We start from the raw sequence: 23,644 nt of genomic DNA on the forward strand, positions 1-23,644 counted from the left end.
TTTGTGGATATTTCTGCATGCTGTAACCATGGCATTTAACTTTCCCGTAAATACGTTTGTCGATATTACAATGAGGAAGGCGGCTTAGATCGTTGGAAAAAAGGTAGTCAAGTGGAAAAGACCGTTTTTATTAAATGTGGAAGAACCATATGCCCAACACTTTCTCATTAATTTTATATTGCTTGATGGGTATAACTTTGCCACGGCTAACGCTGCACTGTTTAGTTTACGTATTAATACGCTGAAAGAAATGCAGCTCGTTCTCATTCGAACATAACTTTAATATAATTGTACCACTATACATAAACTCATCGTAAACTTTCAAATAAAGAGAATATAAACGCACGAGAAGGTTTTTAATAACTGAATTGTGAATTTGCAGTAGGTCGTGCAGAAATTGTCAAGGGCACTTTATTGCCGTGAGTAGCCAGAAAGTTTGCTCCCTCAATTATTAGTTGTGCCTTGATAAGCACATGCGCATTCCGGTATGATAATGACGACAGAGTGGCCTGGACGACTCCGCACGTATTTCAGGATTGTATCCCTATCATCAAGTTTGATCACAGACAATCGCGGAAATGGTGAGGCGAAACCATACAATCATTGGATTTGCTACAATTTTTTTCGTGTTCGTCTTGCTGCCACTGTTCACCAGACGTTGCGAAGATACGAACGAAGAGTCACTGAAAAGCCACAGCTCGCGAAAGTTCACAAAACCCTCCAGTGAGAAGTGGAATCAAACGTCAGATGGTAAGTACTCTGCCGTTACATACTTTATTTATCGCATTGGTAGCCACATTGACAGTCAGCACCTTATATATATATATATATATATATATATATATATATATATATATATATATATATATATATATATATATATATATAAATAACTAGTATATATATTTATATATTTATATATAATATATACATAAATCATAATTTATAAGTAATATGTTTCATATTTTTTAAACGTCATCATGCGCCTAATTTTACAGAAGATCGTTACATAGGACGCCAGTACAGAATTGAACATGATATGATATGAAATGATATGATGATGATGATGATGATGATGATGATGATGATGATGATGATGGTGGTGGTGGTGAAGAAAAATAATAATAATAATAATAATAATAATAATAATAATAATAATAATAAGATGACAGAACCCCATAGTATCGGAGGGCACTCTGTGGCGTTCCGAAGGTATTTCCATTTCCCGAGGGATCAGTGTATTCTGCCGCCAGCACTTTTCTGAGCGAAGTACATATACATTTGTTTGAAAATAATATGTACAGTTATCATCGGATTGTTACTTCAAAGTTGTTATATATTCCGTTAAGGTAGAACGCGCCTCGGGGACAGATATTCGGACTCTCAAACTTTTAAAATTCTTTTTTGAAATACCACTTGTTGGAGTTCATTTTAAAGCTCTTGGTGTAAGAAAACTTTTCACTTTTCGAAATTTGAAAATTTTATTTTTCCTCCATGGAGTTTACACGGGGATGTCAGCAATCATGAATTTTAAATATCAGTAAATCTTGGAATATTTGTTTCTCTGGTTCCAAAATTTGCACGGTGACCCCCGATTTTTATTCTTGATTTTGAAAGAGAATGGTTGAAAGATTCCTTAAGGAAAGTTTGAGCAAAAGTTTAAGTCTTTCACTTTCGAGGCGCATAAAATCTTCAGTATGTTTTCATCGGCCTGAGGTTTCTCCCAGTGACATACCACGTGCGACATCCATAATATGTTTCATTTGCTAATAACATGCTAATTTTCCTAGCTTAATTGGGAGATGAGAACAAAGTGTATCTACATGAGAAAAGGGACGCGGAAGTTTTGAATTGTTTCCAGCTGCTCCGTTGTGTAAGAGTGCAATATCATATTTTACAGTTTGCTCGATGGGCGTGATTACAAAGACCGATCGTATAACGACATGATACAACAACAAAAACATCCATAAAGAATTATAACATTTATTTTCATTTCCCGAGCAATCAAACTGAGAGCAAACTTTATTCAAACATGGCACAGGCCCAATGTCCTACTGCATACTTATTTTCATCGAAATTTGTTTGGCGATCAGATGAAGTACGGTGGCCAGGCCAATCCGTGGCACATGTCGGCAAACCAATCAAATAGTTTGTACCTACAAAAAAATTGACATTGAGCTAATTTTCAATTTTCAATCTTGATTTAGGCCTATTTTTAAATGTAACGTCTTTTGTCTGAGACTAAAATATAGGAAATACGTATATACTGCCGTGAGAATGGCATTTTGCGGTCATTCAAATTTTCCAATGACAAAATTTATTTTCAAATGCACTATTTCCGTTTTCCCGATTTACAGTTATTTGCCTGGGCAACTTATTTTAATGGGTCGAGTAACGAACATACAAAGAACCAATTGTGTTGCCGCCGGAAGGAAAGTCAGATATAATCGGCGACGGTTAGACCTGAGCTGACCTGCTAAAGTTTTGCGCGCTTCTCTTCAATGTCGCAAACTTGTACGTTGTACAATATTGTGACAGCCATCGGCCCTGTCAGAGTGCGTCCACATTTAATTTTATCTGATCAATTTATTCAGCTGTCAATCTTTGTACGTGTTGGCTCGTCTTTTTCCGTTGAAGTTGAGATTCCTACGGTAAAGTGTGGTTCGAGCTCGCCGAACGCGATGATGTTCTCCGCATAATGATCTGAGAACCCCGTCATGGTTTTTAAACCGTATGCTGGCCCCACTTCATGAATTACATCCGTTACAACCCGATCCAAATCTTGACCTTGAAGGTGGTTGATATCATGTTGGAGACAGTATCGTCTTACACTGTGACTTCGTTCAGAGCTACCACTTGTACTGGGCAAAACATTTTGTATATAGATGAACACTTATTTCGTGGTGACTTTTTCCTTTATCAACCTTTTTTTTGATTTCTTGAGGCTGAGCGTACCGACTTAAATTAATTGCCTGAATTACACGGACTCTACCATCAAGCATTCTTTGCTTCTCTTTCAGTATAACTGTTGGACGATGTTATTCCAGCTTATTTTATCTTGTGCAATTATCGTTACCGACCAACCCCCCAACTTTTGCAGTTAGTCTGCACATCTTGTCAAGCAGAGATAAATGTTACACCTTATTCCATTTGGATCCATTTATTTCCGCCATAGTATCAAAGGATACTGAGCCACGCCCCAAATGAAATGGGAAAATTGGACATTTAGTATATTGGAAATTGAAAAAACGGAAATAGTGCATTGTTGGAGATAAATTTTGTCAGAGGGAAATTTGAATGGCCGCAAAGTGCCATCATCACAGCGATATATACCTATTTCCTATATTTCAATATCAGGTCAAAGATTTTAAATTTAAAAATAGGCCTAAAAGTTAATAATTAAGATAATTAAACCATTTGAAAAGTGAAAGTTAGCCCTATTCTCGACCGCGGGCCATCCGGGTACTTGCGGGTTTTTACGTCATATTTGCGTCACAGCGCCGTGAAAACAAATAATTGAAGTTCGGATTTTTCAACCACCAAAGCAATATTCAAAGTTTCAATACACATAAATGACATAACTTTTAGTTCTGCTTTTTCCACACAATTTCTGTATCATTCGCTCTTCTGTATCGTCTGATCTCTCATTCACCTCGCTCGTATGCGTTTCACCTACTGACGTCACTCCGCGGTCGAGAATTACGATTTTCTTTTTTGAAGATGCAAATTGGTTGATTTGTTGGCCGAAGTTACGTGAGCCACGGATTCTAGGCGGCCATGATTGTGTTGAGAATGCATTAGTAAGCCAAGTCAGAGCAACTTTCAAACTCGTCAGAGGTCCGATGTGTTAGAATGCGCTATGCACAAATCTCATGTAATTTTTAAAACGTCCCACTTGTCCAAACGGTAAGCTGCGTTAAGTTCTGTTGTATTTGGAGATTGCAGAGCGCTATAGCGCGAGAATCAATTTTACAAATACGCCAAATATAATTCTTACATTAACTTAAGATTTGAAAGACGAACACTCTTTTGGAAAACCAAGCCGGCGAAGGTAGACAAGAGTGATTTTCATTTCCCGACTTTCAAATTTTGCTGATTTAAATCTCCACAGAAAAGTTGGATTCACGTTCCACTGATTGCTCAGTGCGATTGGCTGATCCTGATACCTTCCCGTTGGTGCCATTAATCAGTCCACCAGGTGCAGGCAGCACGTGGTTGCGTCATCTCATAGAACAAGCCACAGGATTTTACACGGGTTCAGTCTTCGACGACAAGGGCCTCTATGGAGGCGGTAGGTTGGTCAGTTATATTGTCGAATATGTCTTATGTGTGCCGTTCTCAACTATGTATTTCGAATTGAATAATTGTTGTGATGTTGTTCGATTATCAATGATAAAATAGCATATTAATAACAAGTATAGTCGCAATACAACGAGTTTTCCAAGACAACAAACAAACGCTTCTCGACCAGTTGTACCATGGAAAATGCTGGATATTATTAATATGTGATAGTTTTCGTTATTGATAATGGGAACTCACTTTCTCAGGTAAGTGCAGTAAAACGGAGATTAACATCCCTGCTCACCGAAGAACCGACCCCCCCTCCTGAATCACGCGGTCCTTTCGAAATTTGTATCAGCTGCAGCTATAATTTGTCATGATTATCTTTAGAAACATGTCCAGCTGTTTCTTATTAGCGTTTGTGCCTGCTGTGCAGTACTGGTACAGATATTTTATGATTCCCAACATGACATATTTCTCATCAAAATATGAAATCCCATGCTCACTTATCACATGACTGCGACTGTTCCGTAGCCATTAAATTACATGTAAGCCATAAATATTTGCACGCTTTATTATAGAGTGTTTTATGACACCTTGTCAGCTGTCTGCAACGTTCTCATAAAAAAAGACGAAAAATGTGTCGACTCTATGGAAATCCGGTCACGACATGATGCGACATGCGACCTGCGACTTCAAAACTGCGACCTGCGTGTTTGTCAAACTGCGACCTGCGTATACTAGGGGTTAGTGTTAGGGTTAGGTTTAGAGTTTAAGTTAGGGTTAAGGAAGTCGGACCCCCAACCAGAAGACAAGTTTTGAGCCTTGCCTCTCCCCAACCCCGCCGGCCAGGGCAACGTTGGGCCGCCGGAAGCCGACGCATCTCTGCGGCTGAGCGCCCACTGCAACCGTACCTCGAAGTCGGACCCCCGACAAGAAGACAGGTTTTCAGCCTTGCTCTCCCCAACGCCGCCGGCCAGGGCAATGTGTAGCTAGGGTTAGATCGCAGATCACAGTTTTAAGACGCAGACCGTGGATGCGGGTCGCATGTCGCAGGTCGTGACCGGTACCTGCGTCCCCGGCCTGCGAACTGTGATCTGCAACCTAACCCAAGCTACATGTTGCCCTGGCCGGCGGGGTTGGGGAGAGGCAAGGCTAAAAACTCGTCTTCTGGTTGGGGCCGACTTCCTTAACCGTAACCCTAACCCTACCCCTAACCCTAAACCTAACCCTAACCCCTAATCCTAACCCTAACACTAACCCTACGCAGGTCGCAGTTTGACAAACACGCAGGACGTAGTTTTGAAGTCGCAGGTCGCATGTCGCATGTCGTGACCGGATTTCAATACGACTCGGTTGGTTTTCGTTCTTTGAGGTTTTCCGAAGCAAATATGTCGTTGGGCTTTCTGTAATTTCACTGCGTATAAAACTCATCGTTAGTTTGAAGAGCGTAATATCCTGTCCATGATTGCTGAAACCTGTCGCCGACATTTGGATGAGCATGTGTTTGATCCCACATTGTTTGGTGGTAATGCATCAGAGTAACAACTTGCCAGACCGAATGCGCCTCGTAACAGATGTTCGGACTTTCTCAAACTTTTACAGTACTGTACTAATTTCGTCTACAGCTAATGAGGCCCATTTTAAAGCTCGTGGGATAATAAAGCTTTTACAGGCTTATTTTTGTGAAATCAGTTTCGATAGTACCAAACTTTGCACGGTAACCCCCGATTTTTTCGATTTTGAAAGATAATCATGGTTGAAAGTTTCCCTCGGCAAATCTGGACTGAGAGTTAAGTTTTTCACTTTCTAGGCGCATACTAATTAAAATGCGAAGTTCTATGTGTTACAAGAAGCCCACAAAATGAATTGGAAAACCGGACACTCACGTTTCCTTATACATGCACACCCTAGGGTCCCGCGAGAACATGCTCATGAAACTTCATACATAATGAACAAACTCACGCTTTTTGAGCATTTTCCTTTGGTACGTGGCTGTAATGAGCTCTCTTAAATCTTACACTGTGTTTCCAGGGTTTCTCGGTGAATATGAAGACTACAGAGCCGGCAACACTTTGACAGTTAAAGTACACAATGTCAAGCGTCTATCAAAATTTTGCAAGGCAGCCATACTCCTATTACGCAATCCCATCGACATCGTAATCGCTGAGAAGAACAGACAAAGTGCCGATGGCCATCTTGGCGAGGCGACGTGGCGGAAAGACTCAAGAACGGACGAAGGTAAACAAGCTCAAAACAAGCTTACATTTTTGCCGGAGATCTTGCATAACATCTTTTGAAATTTCTCAATCTGAGCCATATTTTCCAATGGTTGCAAAACCACAAATGTCACATAAAATCAACTGCTTCTGCCTAGTCAATTTTTAGTTATTTATGAGTCAATAGTGAAATCGAATCATTTTTCTATTGACATGCCGCTTCTTCGCTCTCTTTTGAAATTATTTATATTCTCGGAGTCGCTCACTTTCGTTTACCCGGTCCACACACGGGAGCTAGACAAAGTTTTTTCTTCGGTATGTACTTGTCTCTGTCTGTCCCTCATTGCGCAGTATCTCAAGAACAGCTCCGTGGATATGATCGAAGGTGATCGCGAGGTGTCCAGTTTGTTACTTTTCTCCATATCCGAAGCCATAATTTGTCAGAATGCCAGAACAATGGATTGGAACTGGCATAGGGGCAATCATTGTTCAACGTCGTGTATATCGAAGAAACACGTTATTTGGCAGCATTTTACAAGTGGTATAGCCACAAACTGATGACGTCAAATCGCCATACACAATACACAGTGCCATAATTACAAGGCGTCTGCCAGTGTTTTGTGTACGGCGATTTGACGTCATCAGTTTGTGGCTATACCTACGGCGCGCCAAATGTTTCAAAAATATTTATCGATTCAGTGCAAAAATAAACTGTCTTTCTCAATTGATATTAAAATTCGGTCTCATTAGGAAGGAAATAAGTAAGAAAAGTATAATTAAAAAGCAAAAGACAGAAATGTCATTTAATACTTCATTTTAACTTGATAAAAAATCTTTAACGCGTAATTAGGAAATAAACAATTGTCAACGATTTGAAAAAGTCATTCATCCATACTTATCGACATATATACACGTATAATAGTTCGCGTAAAAGGTGCAATGAGTGCTGATTTTACATAAAAAAAAGAAAAATATGTTATACAGTGGTACGTCCACAAAATTCACAAGAAAATCACTAAAAATCACTGCTACCACTCGGAAAAAATAGTACAAAAAATAAAAATGTGAACCACATACAGAAAATCATTATAAAAGAATCAGACAAAAAAAGTCGTGCATACATAAAATTGTTTATGTACTTAAGAAAATTAAAAAGCACTACGTCTCATAATAAACGTATTATAGATAATCAAAATATAATATGAATCACCAGCCGCTTTGACAGTAAAGAGAAAATCGGAAAAAAAATTCGGCAGTGATGGCTCTAGACAAAAGTGGATCTCATCTACAAAAAAATAAAATAAAATAAAAACGAAAAAAATAAAAAACGCCATGAACAGAGATACAAAAAAACGCGTGGGCCTGTGGAAAGAAAAAAACAAATGAGGACTCGTCACAGCAAAAAAAAAAAAGAAAAAAAAAAAAAAAGAAAAAAAAAACGAGCACTCGCCACAGAAAAAAAAAAACAAACAAGCCCGAAATTACAATTATTTTATTCAAAAGACTCATGGTTCACGTTTCCTTCGATCGATGAATCCCCAACAGCGGGGAATCCGATCACCACATACTCCAATATTTGACGAAATATTAATTGAGCATTTCAGTGATAACGTGACATCTTGAAACCTAGCTCTGTTTGGCTGGGCCCTGCTCTACTTGAAACCATACTTGATGAAATGAAGTGGGCAATATCACCTAAAGAACATCCAAGTTAACAGTGATAGTTTCAGAGAGTCAAGTTAACTACGCCAATTTCAGGCAGTCCACAGGTCGGATCACGAGCGAGACGTACAACCCATGACCCTTCATAGCAACACTGCGAACATATCGATGCCTTAGGCGCGGTATGGCAGGTAGCCCATTGCAGGCCTTCCACCGAGCCGCACTGTCATCGCCGTTTGGCCCACGTGATTTCTACACAGTTTAATAAGTGTGGTTCGATACATCGGGTTCATATACCATGATAATAAACCACCTCGTTGTTTGGTAATTCCTCGTCTATCCTCAAAGATCACCCAAATCATGATAAAATGAATAGTTTTGAGGAAATCTGCCGCGTGTTGAGAGAACGTCCATCGTTTTCAGTGTTCGACAAGACGAGCAACGCAACTGTACAAGCCTTACGTATGGTGCGAGTGTCCGGCCTTCGCAACGCCAGACACTCTCACTATACTCGCAGGGCTAGACCGGCACATACACGACATGTCGATCCCCATTGCAGAAATCTTTATATCCACACAGCTACAATATTTGTGCAGTAGCCTATACATAGCTCTGGCCGGCAGGGCTATGAGTTACCGGCGTTATACGGGAGGCCGTGTCACGCCGGTAACACACAGCCCTGCCATGCAGAACGAGGCCGCTGCGCGGTATGCAATTTTACTATGCATACCCACACGGCGGCCGCTGTGTATCGAACCACACGTAACCGTGGGCTAGTGGCAAGCCATCGTTTTGTTGGGGTTCGGGCACAGACTGTCTAATTTTCATGTTGGGCTTTTTCTGCGGGGTGTCCCACTCTGTTTTCTTTTCTCGAACGGGCCTCTTTTTTTTCTACTGAGTTTTTGGGGTTTTTTTGGTAACCTTTTTTTTTGTAACCTCGCTGTGGTTTTTTTCCAAGCTGACCTCGTGTTGGTTTCTTTACAGCCTCAATGCCGGCGCGATCTCGGTCGACTTTTCAATTGTGATTCTCTTTCTTTTTTTAGGTGAGACCTGATGGTGGTTCGTTTTGTTTTTTGGTAGTAGTGCAAGTACTATTTGTGGTTTTGTTTTTAATCATTTCAATATTTTTTGTGTGTGTGTTTAATTTTTCTTTCGTTTTTCCCTTATAATCAGCATTCATTGCACCTTTATTTCAAATACACGTCTATGTGTACGTCAATAAGTATGGGAGTATGGTATTTCCAAATTTTTGAAAAGTTTATCTTCTCATTACGGTTTAAAGAATATTTTACAATTAAGCATTACATAACATTCTGCCCTTTTTTGCAATAATACTTTTCTCGTTTATTTTCTTCCGTAATTCCATCGAATTTTTATTTAAATCAAGAAAGACGGTTGCACGTCATCTTTATCTGTACAGACACATTCAAATATTTAATGACACGTATTTTCAAATGAATGCTATTTTTATGAAAAGGTACATTAATAAAATGCATGATATGGACGAAAGAACTTTTTTCTTTATTATTCATACACGTTTAAGACTTTTTTTAGAAAGAAAATTTGACAGTTTATTTTTACTCTATGACGATAAATATTTTTGAAACATTTGGCGCGCCGTACTATACCACTTGTAAAATGTTGCACGTTATTTAATTCAGTGTGGCTTCAAGCATTAGACACGTGATTTATCACAAATCTTGTAATATAATGCATTACGAATCAAACAATGGGCACCAGATTTTCTCATCACAAAATTTACCCGGCAGATTACAACTTCAATGAAAAACAAAAGGCTATCACACCTCCATAATCCTCTTACAGACTAGAACAAATGTGATCCCAAGGATCGTGAACAGTGCCTTAAATTGTTTCGTTTGTTTCAACCATAGACCCTCGAGAAAAACCTTCGAGAAAAACGGGACAGGCAACTGCTGAGGTTTCTTTGTGCGATCTATCTTGGAATATATTAAAGTTTATTTGCCAAGCGGTCCCCGACAACAATACTGCGTACTTAACACTGAATCTCATTAACGATCAAACAGACGTTCTAAATATGTACACTTTGCTCTTGCATGGTACGTTCCGAGTAATGACACAGATAATTTGAGGTTTTTTTTGATACTAGTCATGGTGAATGTTCTGGTAACGATGAAGATCACATTTTTTATTCTAGCCGAAGCCAACGGGAAAAAACAGACGATAAAAACTGTGTACATTTAGCCATAGACGCTACAGAAAACTCTTGCTAGGTATCGACAATATAAGTTTACATTCCCTACCATAAAAATCTCCGATAACAACAAACATTTACAAGTTAGACAGTTCTACACTTCCCCAGTCCTGCGAAACGAAATCTGACCTTTATTTCATCTGTCACGCAACATTTGACGAAAATCATCAGGGTACAGAAAAAATGACTACTCCATCGGAGCTACAAATACACGACCTCTAACATTTTGGTACTGTTTTAGCCTAAAGACACCAACGTTCGGATAAGCTACACATGTCTACATCCGCAAAGTACTAGAAAATACATTTGTAACACTGACTTTCGCTGTCATGAGAAACTTTGCGATAAATCGGGACTCTCCAACGGTTGGTGGAGTCAGAAGCGGCAAGGTAGACGTGCATTTACACAAGGCTGAACGCTGTCCTCGTAAATTTGGCCGTTCACAGTTTTCAAACAACAACATTTCAGTAGTTAACATACATGCTTTACCGAATCATGGAGCACTCCTCGCACAGAAAATATTCCAAGGGTTAAAAAACTGCAAAAACGAGGGAAAATTCGGAGATACACGGACGATTGCGGAATGTAAACAAATCTGTGATGTCGACTGCTGTCAAGTCTGGAACTGCAGCGATATGTGTTTCGGATTTCTATTCGAAACTTTGTCACTTTACAGCAACATACTAACTCCCGGCAGACTTCTGGTTGCATCGAATCTCGCTACCAATATGTCAAAAGTACTTTAAAAACCATTTTCACGAATTCTTCTCAAAATAGTTATAACACTTTTCTTTCAAAAAATTGACTTGCGGGTAATCCGAAATAACCTGTAATCCGAAAACATTATTACCGTATACCCGCATGCACGTGTCTATGAATCGGACGTTGTGCAGTCGATCGGGTCCACTGACACCTCTTAATTATTCCAAGTAGGATCGCACGCTGCTAATCCCATAGACCCTTTGTTCTCTATCGCAGTTGCCTGTCCCGTTTTTCTCGAGGGTCTATGTTTTTCTCGAGGGTCTATGTTTCAACTTGGTTCGAGGACTTCAAACTATGACTTGCGTAATCATTCCTAATCCGTGGCACATTTCGGCCAAACCAATAACAGATTAGTGCTGTACCGTCACAGCCTTTTTGTTAACAGGTTAGATATTCACATAAGAAGCCCTTATTTTCATATATGCCTGATCCTAATGAAAAAGATAGCATATTATTATAACATATGACACGGTCCCTCCACAAAAGGAGGGACCGTGCATATGACAATTCGGTGGGTGGTAACATCTAATGTAGACACTTGATAGACATCTTTGAAGGGTTTAAACGTCTGATCGGGAAAAATCTCTTTGAGATCATAGGTCCACACTGAGCTTGTTGTTCCTTGTTGTGCTTGTTGTTCACGTCAGTTATTATTTGAATCGTCCCTCCCAAGATATTTAAAACGTCGATAAGAAGGGATAATGATTTTGCATGGACTGTAGCAAATTCATGATAATGTGACCATTTTTACATAAAAACTTACACCGAAGAAACAACAGTACTCATATTTTACGGCCAACTTTTGTGAAAAATGATAGTGTACACCATAAATATTCACGGTTTTAACTTTTTCAATCATGAATAATGATATATTTTGATGATAAGCTAAATCTGACTGCTCGCATGATTGTTTTTATTTCACGTATCGGTGTGATTTAAATCTATAGTGTGCCAATGATTACTGTACACTCACATGCATACTGCGTGTACATTTGCTTCCAAGCATGGCGTATCGTACGATCGTATGATTTCAACCGTCAGGATATCACTGATCATAAGTTCATTGGTCATCAGAGGTTTAGATTCCTTTGACGATACCAGATACACGATTGGAACTAATTTGGGATAATTCGATTTTCATATTTTTCAAATTTCTCAAAAGTGTTATTAGGTGCCATATAGCTGAATGTTGCAATATCGCAAATTACTCATAACGACAAATGTGTAATATAAAAAGAAAAGCAGATGAGATAACATTTGTAGATTAAATCGACATTACTTCACCATCCAATTATCCCAAATTAGTTCCAATCGTGTTACTTTCTCTTTTCTTGCATATGTGCCATACTTCAGACTGGAACCAATTCGCTTATACAGAGTTCGAAAGATACGAACGCATCGTGAATGACTTTTCGAATTTGACAGTTCCAACTCTGATCGTTCACTACGAAAATATCAAGAATGACTCCCTGACAGAAGTGAAGCGGATAGTCGACTTTCTGAACATGACCGTGAACGAGGAGAGGAAAATCTGCGCGGAGAACAACGGAGAAGGTCATTTTCACCGACACAAGAGCGATGCCAAGACGCCTTACAAGACATTTACAGATGAAATGATATGTGACGCTTTAGCTTTGATGGAAAAAGCATCAAAGCTCATAGCTGAGAAAGGACACCAACCATTGCCTTGCCTACAGGATCACCCAGTATCAAATTGTTATTCGGTTTCTAAAACTCTTTCATCAGTAAAACATTGTGCATAGTCCCATTATCTACGACATGTTATTAAACAAATGACGCATCCTAGTGTTCGGCATTTTGATTGGCCATTTCTGATTTGCATAGGTAACTACATATTATTGTTTGTAGTTGAATGTTTAGCGACCACATTTACTGACCCTAGTCGTTGTTTTCAAATAAAGTTTTTCTCTCAGCTGCGAATTGGACCATAGACTCTGGAAAAAGAGGATCTATGATTGAACTGAGTCTCTCAACTTGTCTGCTTCATAGTGAATTCATAGATGCTTGAATTGTCAGGAGTATTTATTTCTGTAGTTATAGCATTGTAAAAATTGCTGTCATATTTTTGTCACATGTCTAGCGTACTTGCTAATACAACGTATCGCAAGAATTTGTGTATTTTAGATTCTGGTTTGAGTACTGATGATGTGTCACTGTGCGTAAAAAAAACTGTTAAATCAGCATATTTCGTTGGACAATCTGAAGACGTTATTAATCTACTTTATTCAGGAAATTTAGCAGGATGATATATATCGAATATATTTTCATCGTTTCCTCGCGAATTGTTTTTGAAAGTTGCTAGGAAACGACAATGACACAGTCATGCGTTAATCTCCATGGAAGTCAATTAATTTGTTAAAGCCACTGACCCTCGCTTTCTCACTATTCATGGTTACCGTCGTTACTGTATCAGTGCTTTGTATGCGTTTGAACATGGTGTCATATTAATCAATTTGTTGCGGGTTAATAAGCTGAGGTTTTGACATAGCACGACCCACAGGCATTCCTCCTCACCTTTATACCAAACATCCCTCCATGCACTACCGCCATTATCATCGACGATGTATTCCTCTGTTTATTTTCACTTTCATTTCATGACAACTTGGTATACAGAGCTTGACCTGGTACATTCAGAAATACATTGAATATATTATGTGCTTTATTCATTGTTGCACCAGGTCTAATCATGTTACATTTATTATTATTCATTAATGATAGGAGGATTGGTACGACAACAAACGACTATAAATGTTATCTATCTCTTCTCATCAAAAACTATGAAAGATTATCGGTGTAAGATTTAGATTCATTGTTGAAAACATTTTTCACTTAAGTTAGATATCCGCTCGTTCAATATTGCAAATCATGAGAAGTTATCTATTCAAAATGTTCAATGAACGTGTTTGCCTCCAAAAACTGATACTTTTGGTGAATATGTTTACTGCGGTTTTGCAGAGTAATAAAATACAATCCTTAGTTATGCTTTAACAGATTGACTATTGCGAATGAGCTGCCAGAGTTCTTTTTCTGACCGAGCTAGGGAGTGGCAATAGGTTGGGGCGCCCTCTTTCAATCTAAATAAAGGACTTTCAGGGCCATCTCTGACCAGACAGTCTCCTTCTGCGTTGTCTCTCATTTTGCGAAAATATTGCACGTCTTCTTGAAATGTGGGCCCGTAGGCTAAGACCTGCTCCCAGAAACTATTGTTAAAGTGCTTGTAGAGCATAGAGTCAGCCATGTTCCATTCCCTTACACTGGCAGCAATTGAGGGCGTCAAGTAACCCTTCTTTCCAACGAGCACCTCAACTTGGTCCGGACGGTGAAAGTAGAGAATATCGTGCCATCGCCAGCAGAGTTTCTTCCGTAGAACGACCAGAGATTCATCAAAGTATTCGGCGATTAAGACAAAATTCAGTTCTTTCTGCAGATTCTCGACCTTTTCTGACACCTTTGAAGGATCATCATGGTCAGCGTGATCGAGTCCTAAGTTATAAATCTGTCCGTTGTGTACTTGGAACCAAAATTTAAATCGCTTGTCCGTGTACGCCTGTGGATTTTCCATGAATTTTCCGATCGGGTTCTTATACCTTATCAAATGTAAACCCCGATCAACGTCGTGTACGCTGAAGACATATTCAAAATATTTCACTGGTTCCATGAGGACCGTGATATGAGTTGCATTTGGCACAGTTGAGTTGATTTCTCTGTGATCATATCGAACATGGCTGGCTAGGATGTCGTGTACTCGGTGACGGGTTTTCGCCAATCGACCGAGTGGTGGCAGCATTTCTCTGGCCATGTTTCGATGAAACTTTTCGTCGAGTGAAATAACGTCTCTGTCGGCACTCATGGCGAATGATAGCTGTTTTGCGTGCCCATATCTCTGTAAGATGGTCGCCATGGTATCACTCTCTGGACAGTTGGTCCTGAGAAGCACGACTCGTTCCTGTGGACTGCAGGTTTTATACGGCAGTGTCTGTTCCGTGATCATCTTGAAGTGCCTGAAAGAAAGTGACAAGCCGTTTCTTCCTTGAAAACAACGATACTTAAGTTCCTTCTTCGTTGCCTACTAATGTGCAACGCCTCGGAAACTTGTATCTTATTGCTTTGCTGAATGTCATTGTCATTATTGATTCATTTGCAAACAGCCAATCGGCTGAGCGATGGGCTACGTTTCAGACTTTACGACATGCTGTAAATAATCACAAATCTAACGTGACCAACCAGATGTAAATGTCAGAGCCACTGCAAAATCGGCCTTTTTAGCGACCTAATCAACGAAATGATATGGTTTATAGTTTGCGTATATATATACATTTTTTTTGGCCGACTTGCAGTGCGCGGCGGGGTGAAATTGGTTACGTGAATGACACACCTAAGTACAAATACATCGATTGATCCACCACAGACTGAAATCATATGATTAGACTGTGCTGAATATGATGGACCATAAACTAGACAACACTGCGAGACAAAGTGGTAAAAGTCAGTAGTGAAAATTGGTAAAACATGTTTTCGACTGTGTCCGTCTGTATCGTTTAATTTGCGCTGCTGAACTAGGCAATGGACCATGGATAGGTACATTTTGACAACTGATTTACGCATTTTGATTTTAGCATCAATCTCAGTTTCTTGGTCTATTATATTACTTGCACCCTATCGCTTTTAGAGCGTCAATCGCAGATCACGCAAATGAATACGAATTACAATATGCACCGTACATTTTCGGTGATAGGTGAATTTTAGTGTACAATGATAGTAGAGCGGTACGGCCAAAAACGTATGATGGCGGCACGAACCTCAGATAGTTGCCCTTACTACTACTTCTTGAATACAATGGTGCCTAAATTTCGGCTTTTTGATGATAACTTCACTTGTCATGCTGGCGAACCATTGACAAATTTCAAAAGTACAGTACCGACAAAGAAAATGTGCAACACTTCGCAAAGCATACTCCTCTCTGGCCCTTCACACCAACAAAAACCAAAATTTTTAACTTTTTTCTCCCTAACAGTCCCCTTTGAACTCCTGACTCAACCCTCGCCAAAATACGCCAACGCACTCGCACCTTGTCGGCAAATCTATTACAAAAGCTCCATGGACAGCAGAGGGCGGAAGATGGTTGTTCCAATCTATCGTATGTAGCAGAAATAGGAAAGAGTAACGACTGCTACTTTTCCCTAATGATAAATTCAACCTCCTCAAGTCATTTTCCATTGATAATATTGGCCCTAAGTGAAGAAAACTGTTACCTTGGTTTGTCTTCAGACTCCAGATTAGTGTGTGACCAATTTTTCCAAACTTCATCTCCCCTGTAAGCAACCAGGTAAATGATGACCGTCCATATTATAAAAGAAACCAATAGGCATGCATCGAACCGACGTCGACAAGCGCGGTACGAAGTCATATTGGCGCCCTCTACAGGTTAAGGCTGTCTTGGTCATTTCTCACCATTGTCCATTGGAGTGTGCACACTGAGCCTCACATCATCTCCATGGTGTCTGAAACATGTCGACAGAAGCGCCCTATTCTATTAATGGTATATGTACTCTTCAAATGTGATTATCAAGCATGGCTAAGCTGATTCTTTCAGAAGGTCAACAAAGAATTGCTAAACGATAAATTTGAGGTCTGTCGACGTGTGTCACATGCAAGGTTGCACACCAGATTGACAGGTAGCCAATGTAATGTGAGGCAACAATTTTTCGATGGGTGTGTGTGTGTGTATTAATATATATATATATATATATATATATATATATATATATATATATATATATATATATATCCCGACATTTGGCGCAAATCAGCATCGAGTGTTTTTTTGCCTTTTATTTTCCAATATCCAATCGACACGAGAGTGTTATAAGCGGTAACTAAGTTTACACTCTGTAAAATGAAATAATGGACATTTCATTGTTCTCCCCTTCAACCTAATCGATGCCAGAGAGTAATTCTAGTCTGATTTTAAGCGGCGATCTATCAGTGTCTTTATCCTAGGAAAGAACATTCGTTTGATGAGATGCAAATTTGTTACGTCACAATAGACTGTCTGCGGCGATGCGAAGGGAGAGAGGTTAGTCGACGTTTTGAAATAATCTCTGTTGATTGCCATTTTGATGTCATTCCCATCATGATACCAGTTTCAAGAATTATGCAAGACAATGTGTACTTTCTTGCAAGTAATCATTCCGCTACACCAGTTATGCTAACAATATTTCCATGGTAAAATTGATGACATCTACAATACATGTAATTTCAAAATCATTTCTTGAAATATTTCAGGTTCTTTATCAAATTTTATTTGCAATATATTATTTCAAATCTTTGTGTGCCTTATGAAAAGTTGGCATAAAACTGAATTGAGATCTAAGCGTTACCGTGTGTTGTGTTGTATTTTATGTCTGGTGTATGGAACAACCACTGCAACGTCGAATACATTTGGAGCAAGTACAGGCTAGACGTAAAACAAGGAAATACAGTGGGCATAAAAATCGCCTTAACAATTAAGTAAACTCTTACGGAACTTCTACGAGTTGCTCCTCCAGTTTTATAGGATTCAGGGTTTTTTTTGTCACGAGCAAGACTAGGAAAGCATTGAATTGCGATGCAATTTCCTCTTTTTGTATGATGGATTGTAAGCTTTAATGAACGACGCCCTTGTATTATCCTATCCACAATCCCTTCAAGTAATAGCCATTCCTTGCCAGCATTGACTGAGGTACTATTGTTACATGGTTGGAATTTTACGGAAAGACCTACAAATCGTTACAAAGTGGCGGAGAACTCTCCTAAACATATCCCCATAACAGTCTGGGACTTTAACTGGTCATCGAGTTCAGGTGGGGAAATTCTAATCTATGTTTCCCGGGAAAACTCATCAAACATAACAAACGAAATTCATCTTTGTCACCCCCTATGCCTTTCTGGCGATCAATGTTCACGCCGACGGAGGATGATTTCATTCTGACCCACAATAGGTGTATGTGTTCCTAGCTGCTTCACCTCTCTGTAGGAGCTCGATCCGCTTTCATTCATTCTGCTCTTCTCGCTTTACATAGAAAACAATCCAACAAGAGGTCAGCGTGCATAACACTGCCGATGACCCGAGACCATTCAGCCACTTTTTCTACCTCTCACACACGCCGTTAGCGTCAGGTTAAAGATATCACGACTCTGATCTGTTCTTTTATGCAATGTTGATCGCCTCACAAATCACCCATTCAGATATATTTCTGCACGTTTAAATAGCTAACAAAGCGTTTTATGTGGCGCGCGGCTCAATACGACAATTGTTCAGTCCTGTTTTGAATCCTAACCGAGGCACACATACACCTAGACTTGGTTCAAGTCGGTGAATTTTAAAAAAATAAAATCATTTATAATAGTTTCTTTTGTGTCTCTCCTATTTCGTACAAACCTATCCGGAATTTGGCAGCTCACGCCAGGTTTTCCTAGCGATTGAATGCGTCACGTTTGAGTCTGCGCAGTAGTGAGTTAGTTTCTGCCGGATTCACCGACTTGGACTTCTTGCAAAGTACAGGCGGTGAGACGGACTGTGTACACAGTGACGTAGCGCAAATACAAAATGATTGACAGCCCCCGCCGTTATTCTGGCCAATAAGAAGAACGCATGCTAATAAACCTCTGCATGCATTAAAAGTTTGTTGTCATCTCCGTGCAAAGCTAGACATCGAGTACGTTTTATATCTGGGCGAATAATAGCATCAAGTTCGTACATCAACCGCGTTTTACAACTGATCGGTCGACCACCGCTAATCATGCGAGATCACCAAAGAAAGCTTGTTGAGAGTTACATTGAGGGAAAAGATGTGTTCGTCTGCACACCAACCGGCAGCGGAAAATCACTGACATACGAAGTCGCTCCACACACATTGTTTTGATTTCCATCGCTTCGGGCACGTAAGAGAACAGGCTCCAACTGTAAGGACGGTGTCTTTTTCCATCCTTGAATAACCGGCCACGATTTTCGCATTTTGTAACATGGGCCCCACAAACAACACATATTTTCACGCGTTTTCGGTGATAGAACAGAGGTCGTGCTGACTTTTGTGGGAGTGATCGCACTCGACATTTTGTCAACAACGCCATGTGAGTTTTATGCACGTCTCGTTTGGGTCAATTGGTAACTCCTCCCAATGTGTAAAATTTAGTGATGTCATCTTATGAATAATATATGAGTAAAGAAAACGTCATCTCATGAATAATTTATAGCAACGCAAACCCTGCAAGAAAGCCAAGTCTGTGATTCCGGGTGAAACTCCGCTGTATAGCGTTCACTCCACTCATCGTGTTCACCCTACTCATCGCGTCCACTCACGCGCGCGTTTCACATGAAAGCAAAATACAAATCATTGCGTTCACTCCACTCAAACATTCACAAATCACAGACTTGAACCAAGTCTAACATACACCATATGCTTAAGATTATCGCTTTCAAGACTCGAAAAAAAAAATGAATTTAGAGCAGTTATATCTAAGCTTCAGCGAAACATTGCTACAAGCGGTATCTTAGCTGTTCATACGACATCTTCACTGTGCACTGGAGAAAGTTTTTAATGAAAGAATCCTGACAAGCCTGGGGGTAAAGCGTCTATATTTAGAGTAACTTTGCATTAGCGTGTCAGTTTCAACTATCATGGTAGTTAGTTGCTTGAGACCAAGTAAACAAACAAGTTACAATTGATGACAAAAGGAGTACACTGATTTGGTGTCAAGCGCACGCATGAAGGCATACATCGCAATCAATAATAACTGTTCTTATTTGTTGATGTCCTCCGTTATGATGTGCTAGACATTACCGTTACAAGTATACTGGGTCGCCAGTAGTGTTGTTGTGCATTCATCGAATCCCGAATCCAAACACGTACCGTTGAAAGCAATTAGGAGTGGATTTTTCAGAACACAATAACCATTCATTTACCTGCATGATCCGAACTGAATAGCACTTAAGCCCCCCTCTTTCAAATTCCTACGTTTCATCATAGACCCTCGAGAAAAACGGATTTTACCACAAACTGTGTCTCGTCAGGGCCTGAAGCAATGGGAGCTGGAACCTCCGTTTTGAAACCATGGCAAGGAAAGTTTTCTGTCGCAAGGGTTAATTTCCGGGTGCGGTGGTCCGTTTGTCTACCAACGGAAGATCCCAGCAACCGCTGACTTATTTAAGTGTAAATACAGATAAAGTCGAGATCTGTGATTCAGCATAAAACGCTATCTTATCCTTCAGTTTGCTGGACAAGAATACAATTGACGTGTCAAATGTTATCGAGCGTTTTGCAGAGCAAAATGTCTTCATTTCCGCCTTTCTAATATCCAATATAGTCAGCATTCATTTTCCGAAGTCGGCTTTTTAAACAAATTCATTACGCCGTCAGAAACGCCATGAAATTGATGAAATGTCCAATTAATTGCGATTTGACTGTGCAAACATGCAGGGTTATCACAACCATAGACCCTCGAGGGTCTATGTTGACAACACGGAGCCTGCCCACCGTTTGTGGTCACGTCGCCATAGCTTAGAAATCCACGGATGTCGCAATTCAACTGAACGAGGGAAGAGATACACATACATGCCTAAGCCGACGAATCTCGCTCCATCGTTTCTGTTAGTATTGTAGTTCCAATGTGAATAGCGTTACATTTTTCTTTGGGTTGTTTCTTAAATAAAGCTCACACGTATCAATGGGCCTAATAATGACCTTACGCGTTGCCTGCAGTCCGATCGTTGAAAGGTGATAATTGGCACCCACCGCCTTGTTTTTAGTCAAATGCAAATCGTCTGCATTTGCAGGATAAAAAACTATTTGTAGAACCTGCTATAGATAATAATAGCCCCGATTGCACCACAGTTAGTTTGTACATCCATTGCCTCCAAGGTGTTGCAGTCGAAGAATCGAAACAACTTCCTGCATACGAATTCATGCGTAACGAGGAGGAAATCAATTTTCTCATGGCCAAAGAACGTGGATTGCTCAATGACCAGTTAGAATAAATTTGGAGTAAATCGCCGTGACTAATATAATCTCTATAAAATCATGTAAGGATAGTGTGTATAGATGTTGACAGTCAGCAATAACTAATGTAAACAAATAATCACCTCTAGTACTTACGACTCGATACAGCTCTCCCGGTCCGCACACATAGAGTGGCTCCGATTCGAAGAGGTCTGAGAATTGACTGTGTGGTGTGGACAAAGACGTCAAACCAACACTGTTTCAGACCACGGACTAGGTTATGGTGTTACAGTGGCAGAAACACGCACGGCACAATCAGTATTGTGAAAACACTCGAACGATACAATGCATCTGTCAAAAAGTAAGCAACTCACCTGTGCTGTGTGAAACACCATCGATCGAACCCGGCGACAACAAGTGTCACGTGGCCAAGTCGTCCAAGTGTGCACCCCGGGCCGTACCGAGCCCTTCAAGCCAGTGTGCGGTACATCCGGGACTCCCGGTTACCGTTTCTGTCACGTCCGGGTCGATGCAAGTCTATTTGCGTTGTCGTGCAGCAGCGAGCGGCTCGTGTCGAACGTTTTTGACTGAAAAAATCAACTTATTTACAAAGCTGCAGAGAAAGAAACATGTGTATCTGTGTTTCAAAGTAAACAAGCATCACGTGATGCCTTTCGGCGCCGTTACTGCGACGACACCTTAACTCCATGACGGCATCACCTCCCGTGACAATCCGGTGAGGAGATATTTATGACTTTAAAATTTCATATGCTGAGGTCACGCCAACTATTTTCAAAGGTCGTGTCGAGGCAGTAAACTGTCATTAAGAATATGATGACGTAATGATTAAGCACGTAAACCACTCCAATCACGACTCATCTAGAACCGGCGACGATGTAATTGACAAGCTCAAACGCACAGGGGGCTGTCTACATGTCCGTCCCCAGGGGTGGGTAGGTGTTTCGTTGTATCGCTAATAAAGATATATTCTACCAACCTTTGGTGTTTCGGTCTTAACTTAGCACTGCCCTTGACAATCTTGCGTATACGTTTTATCAACATGCTGTATCTATTATCTGATGAGTTTGAGTGCCTAATTAGCCAAAGTAATCAAGGGTAAATTACTAATCTGTGGACGCTCTCACCAGATTATCACCGGATTAAATTTGACAAAGTCAATAACGAACGCACCAGCAAGGTATATCTTCAGTTATACCTTGCTGGTGCGTTCGTTATTGACTTTGTCAAATTTAATCCGGTGATAATCTGGTGAGAGCGTCCACAGATTAGTAATTTACCCTTGATTACTTTGGCTAATTAGGCACTCAAACTCATCAGATAATAGACGCAGCATGTTGATAAAACGTATACGCAAGATTGTCAAGGGCAGTGCTAAGTTAAGACCGAAACACCAAAGGTTGGTAGAATATATCTTTATTAGCGATACAACGAAACACCTACCCACCCCTGGGGACGGACATGTAGACAGCCCCCTGTGCTCAAAGGCGATTGCAGTGACGCTCTGATCTGAACCGGAGATGCAGTAAAAACACCGTTTCGCTTAGGGGAGAACCATTTGATTTCGGGGGGGTATGGAGGAAGTGGGTATGGGAGCAATTTTTTTTTCCTGTCAGAGTGACAGCAATTTTTTTTTCTACTGTCAGACCTGCATCAAATTTTTTTTTTCAAATGGAGTAGCAGTGCAAATTTTTTTTATGGTCATCAAGTTTGTAATGCGTTGTATATAAGGGAGCCGTCATTACTTACGGCCTGAAACTCCAAAATTTTGAGTGACCCCCCCCCCTTCGCCAACCATGATGAATTTGAGTAACCTCACTCTCTAACTCTGAAATTTTGACTGATCCCCCACTTAGAAAAGTTAAATACCAATACATGTAATTGTAAAATTACAAATACAGCAACAGTAAAGACCTTTCAAATCCTGATGTACCCTGCTAGACAATCATCAGTTATCTCATGATGGTTCAAAAAATGTGAACACATCAAAATGAAATTCAAAGTCACAATAAAATAGAGATATAAAAGATCACGCAGTATCTAACCATAGATATAGTATATTGTTTAATTTGGATGGATATTATGACAGGGTTTTCACTAGGATATCTGACCAGGCAGAATTTGAAAGTACAGGGGGACAACATGGGAGAGGCTTAAGGGGAAAGTGTCACAGGGGGTTTCCCCTATCTTGCATGGAAATTTTAAAGATATTGATAGGTGCAATGGTGCAGTCTGGTGCAATCTGAGAGGTGTTTTTTAATTTTTTTACTAAGTGAAACTGTTAGAATACCCCAAGGGGGAGAGCACGAGAGGGGGGTTCCCCTCTCGTATTGGAAATTTTGAGAAACTGATGTGTTTAATGGTGCAATCTGAGAGGAGTTTCAGTTTATTTTGCACTCGGTCAAACTGTTTGAAAATGACATTGAACACTGATATTTTTTACATTTTTTGCATGATCAGTGTTTGAGTCA

The 23,644-nt window shown here is 40.1% G+C and overlaps 2 protein-coding genes across 4 annotated transcripts; one reads left to right on the forward strand and one right to left on the reverse strand.

Annotated features, from left to right (window-relative positions):
* Window positions 1–479: 479 nt before the first annotated feature.
* LOC139147539 (sialate:O-sulfotransferase 1-like) lies at window positions 480–14,164 on the forward strand. Its single transcript, XM_070718658.1, has 4 exons — window positions 480–750; window positions 4,112–4,291; window positions 6,316–6,522; window positions 12,511–14,164. Exons 1-4 carry the CDS (start codon window positions 579–581, stop codon window positions 12,918–12,920), a joined length of 969 nt encoding a protein of 322 aa, XP_070574759.1. The 5' UTR covers window positions 480–578; the 3' UTR covers window positions 12,921–14,164.
* On the reverse strand, window positions 13,736–22,077 carry LOC139147538 (galactosylceramide sulfotransferase-like). 3 transcript variants are annotated; one of them, XM_070718657.1, is made up of 4 exons: window positions 21,530–21,916; window positions 21,312–21,378; window positions 16,431–16,679; window positions 13,736–15,179 (listed from the first exon to the last, which is right to left on the reverse strand). In XM_070718657.1, exons 3-4 carry the CDS (start codon window positions 16,583–16,585, stop codon window positions 14,156–14,158), a joined length of 1,179 nt encoding a protein of 392 aa, XP_070574758.1. In that variant the 5' UTR covers window positions 16,586–16,679; window positions 21,312–21,378; window positions 21,530–21,916; the 3' UTR covers window positions 13,736–14,155. The 3 variants fall into 3 exon arrangements, with proteins under 3 accessions (XP_070574758.1, XP_070574756.1, XP_070574755.1); XM_070718655.1 differs by having other exon boundaries at window positions 21,299–21,378; XM_070718654.1 differs by lacking the exon at window positions 21,312–21,378 and having other exon boundaries at window positions 21,530–22,077.
* Window positions 22,078–23,644: the final 1,567 nt, after the last annotated feature.

This window comes from Ptychodera flava, chromosome 13, assembly GCF_041260155.1.
Source record: "Ptychodera flava strain L36383 chromosome 13, AS_Pfla_20210202, whole genome shotgun sequence".
Taxonomy (NCBI): domain Eukaryota; kingdom Metazoa; phylum Hemichordata; class Enteropneusta; family Ptychoderidae; genus Ptychodera; species Ptychodera flava.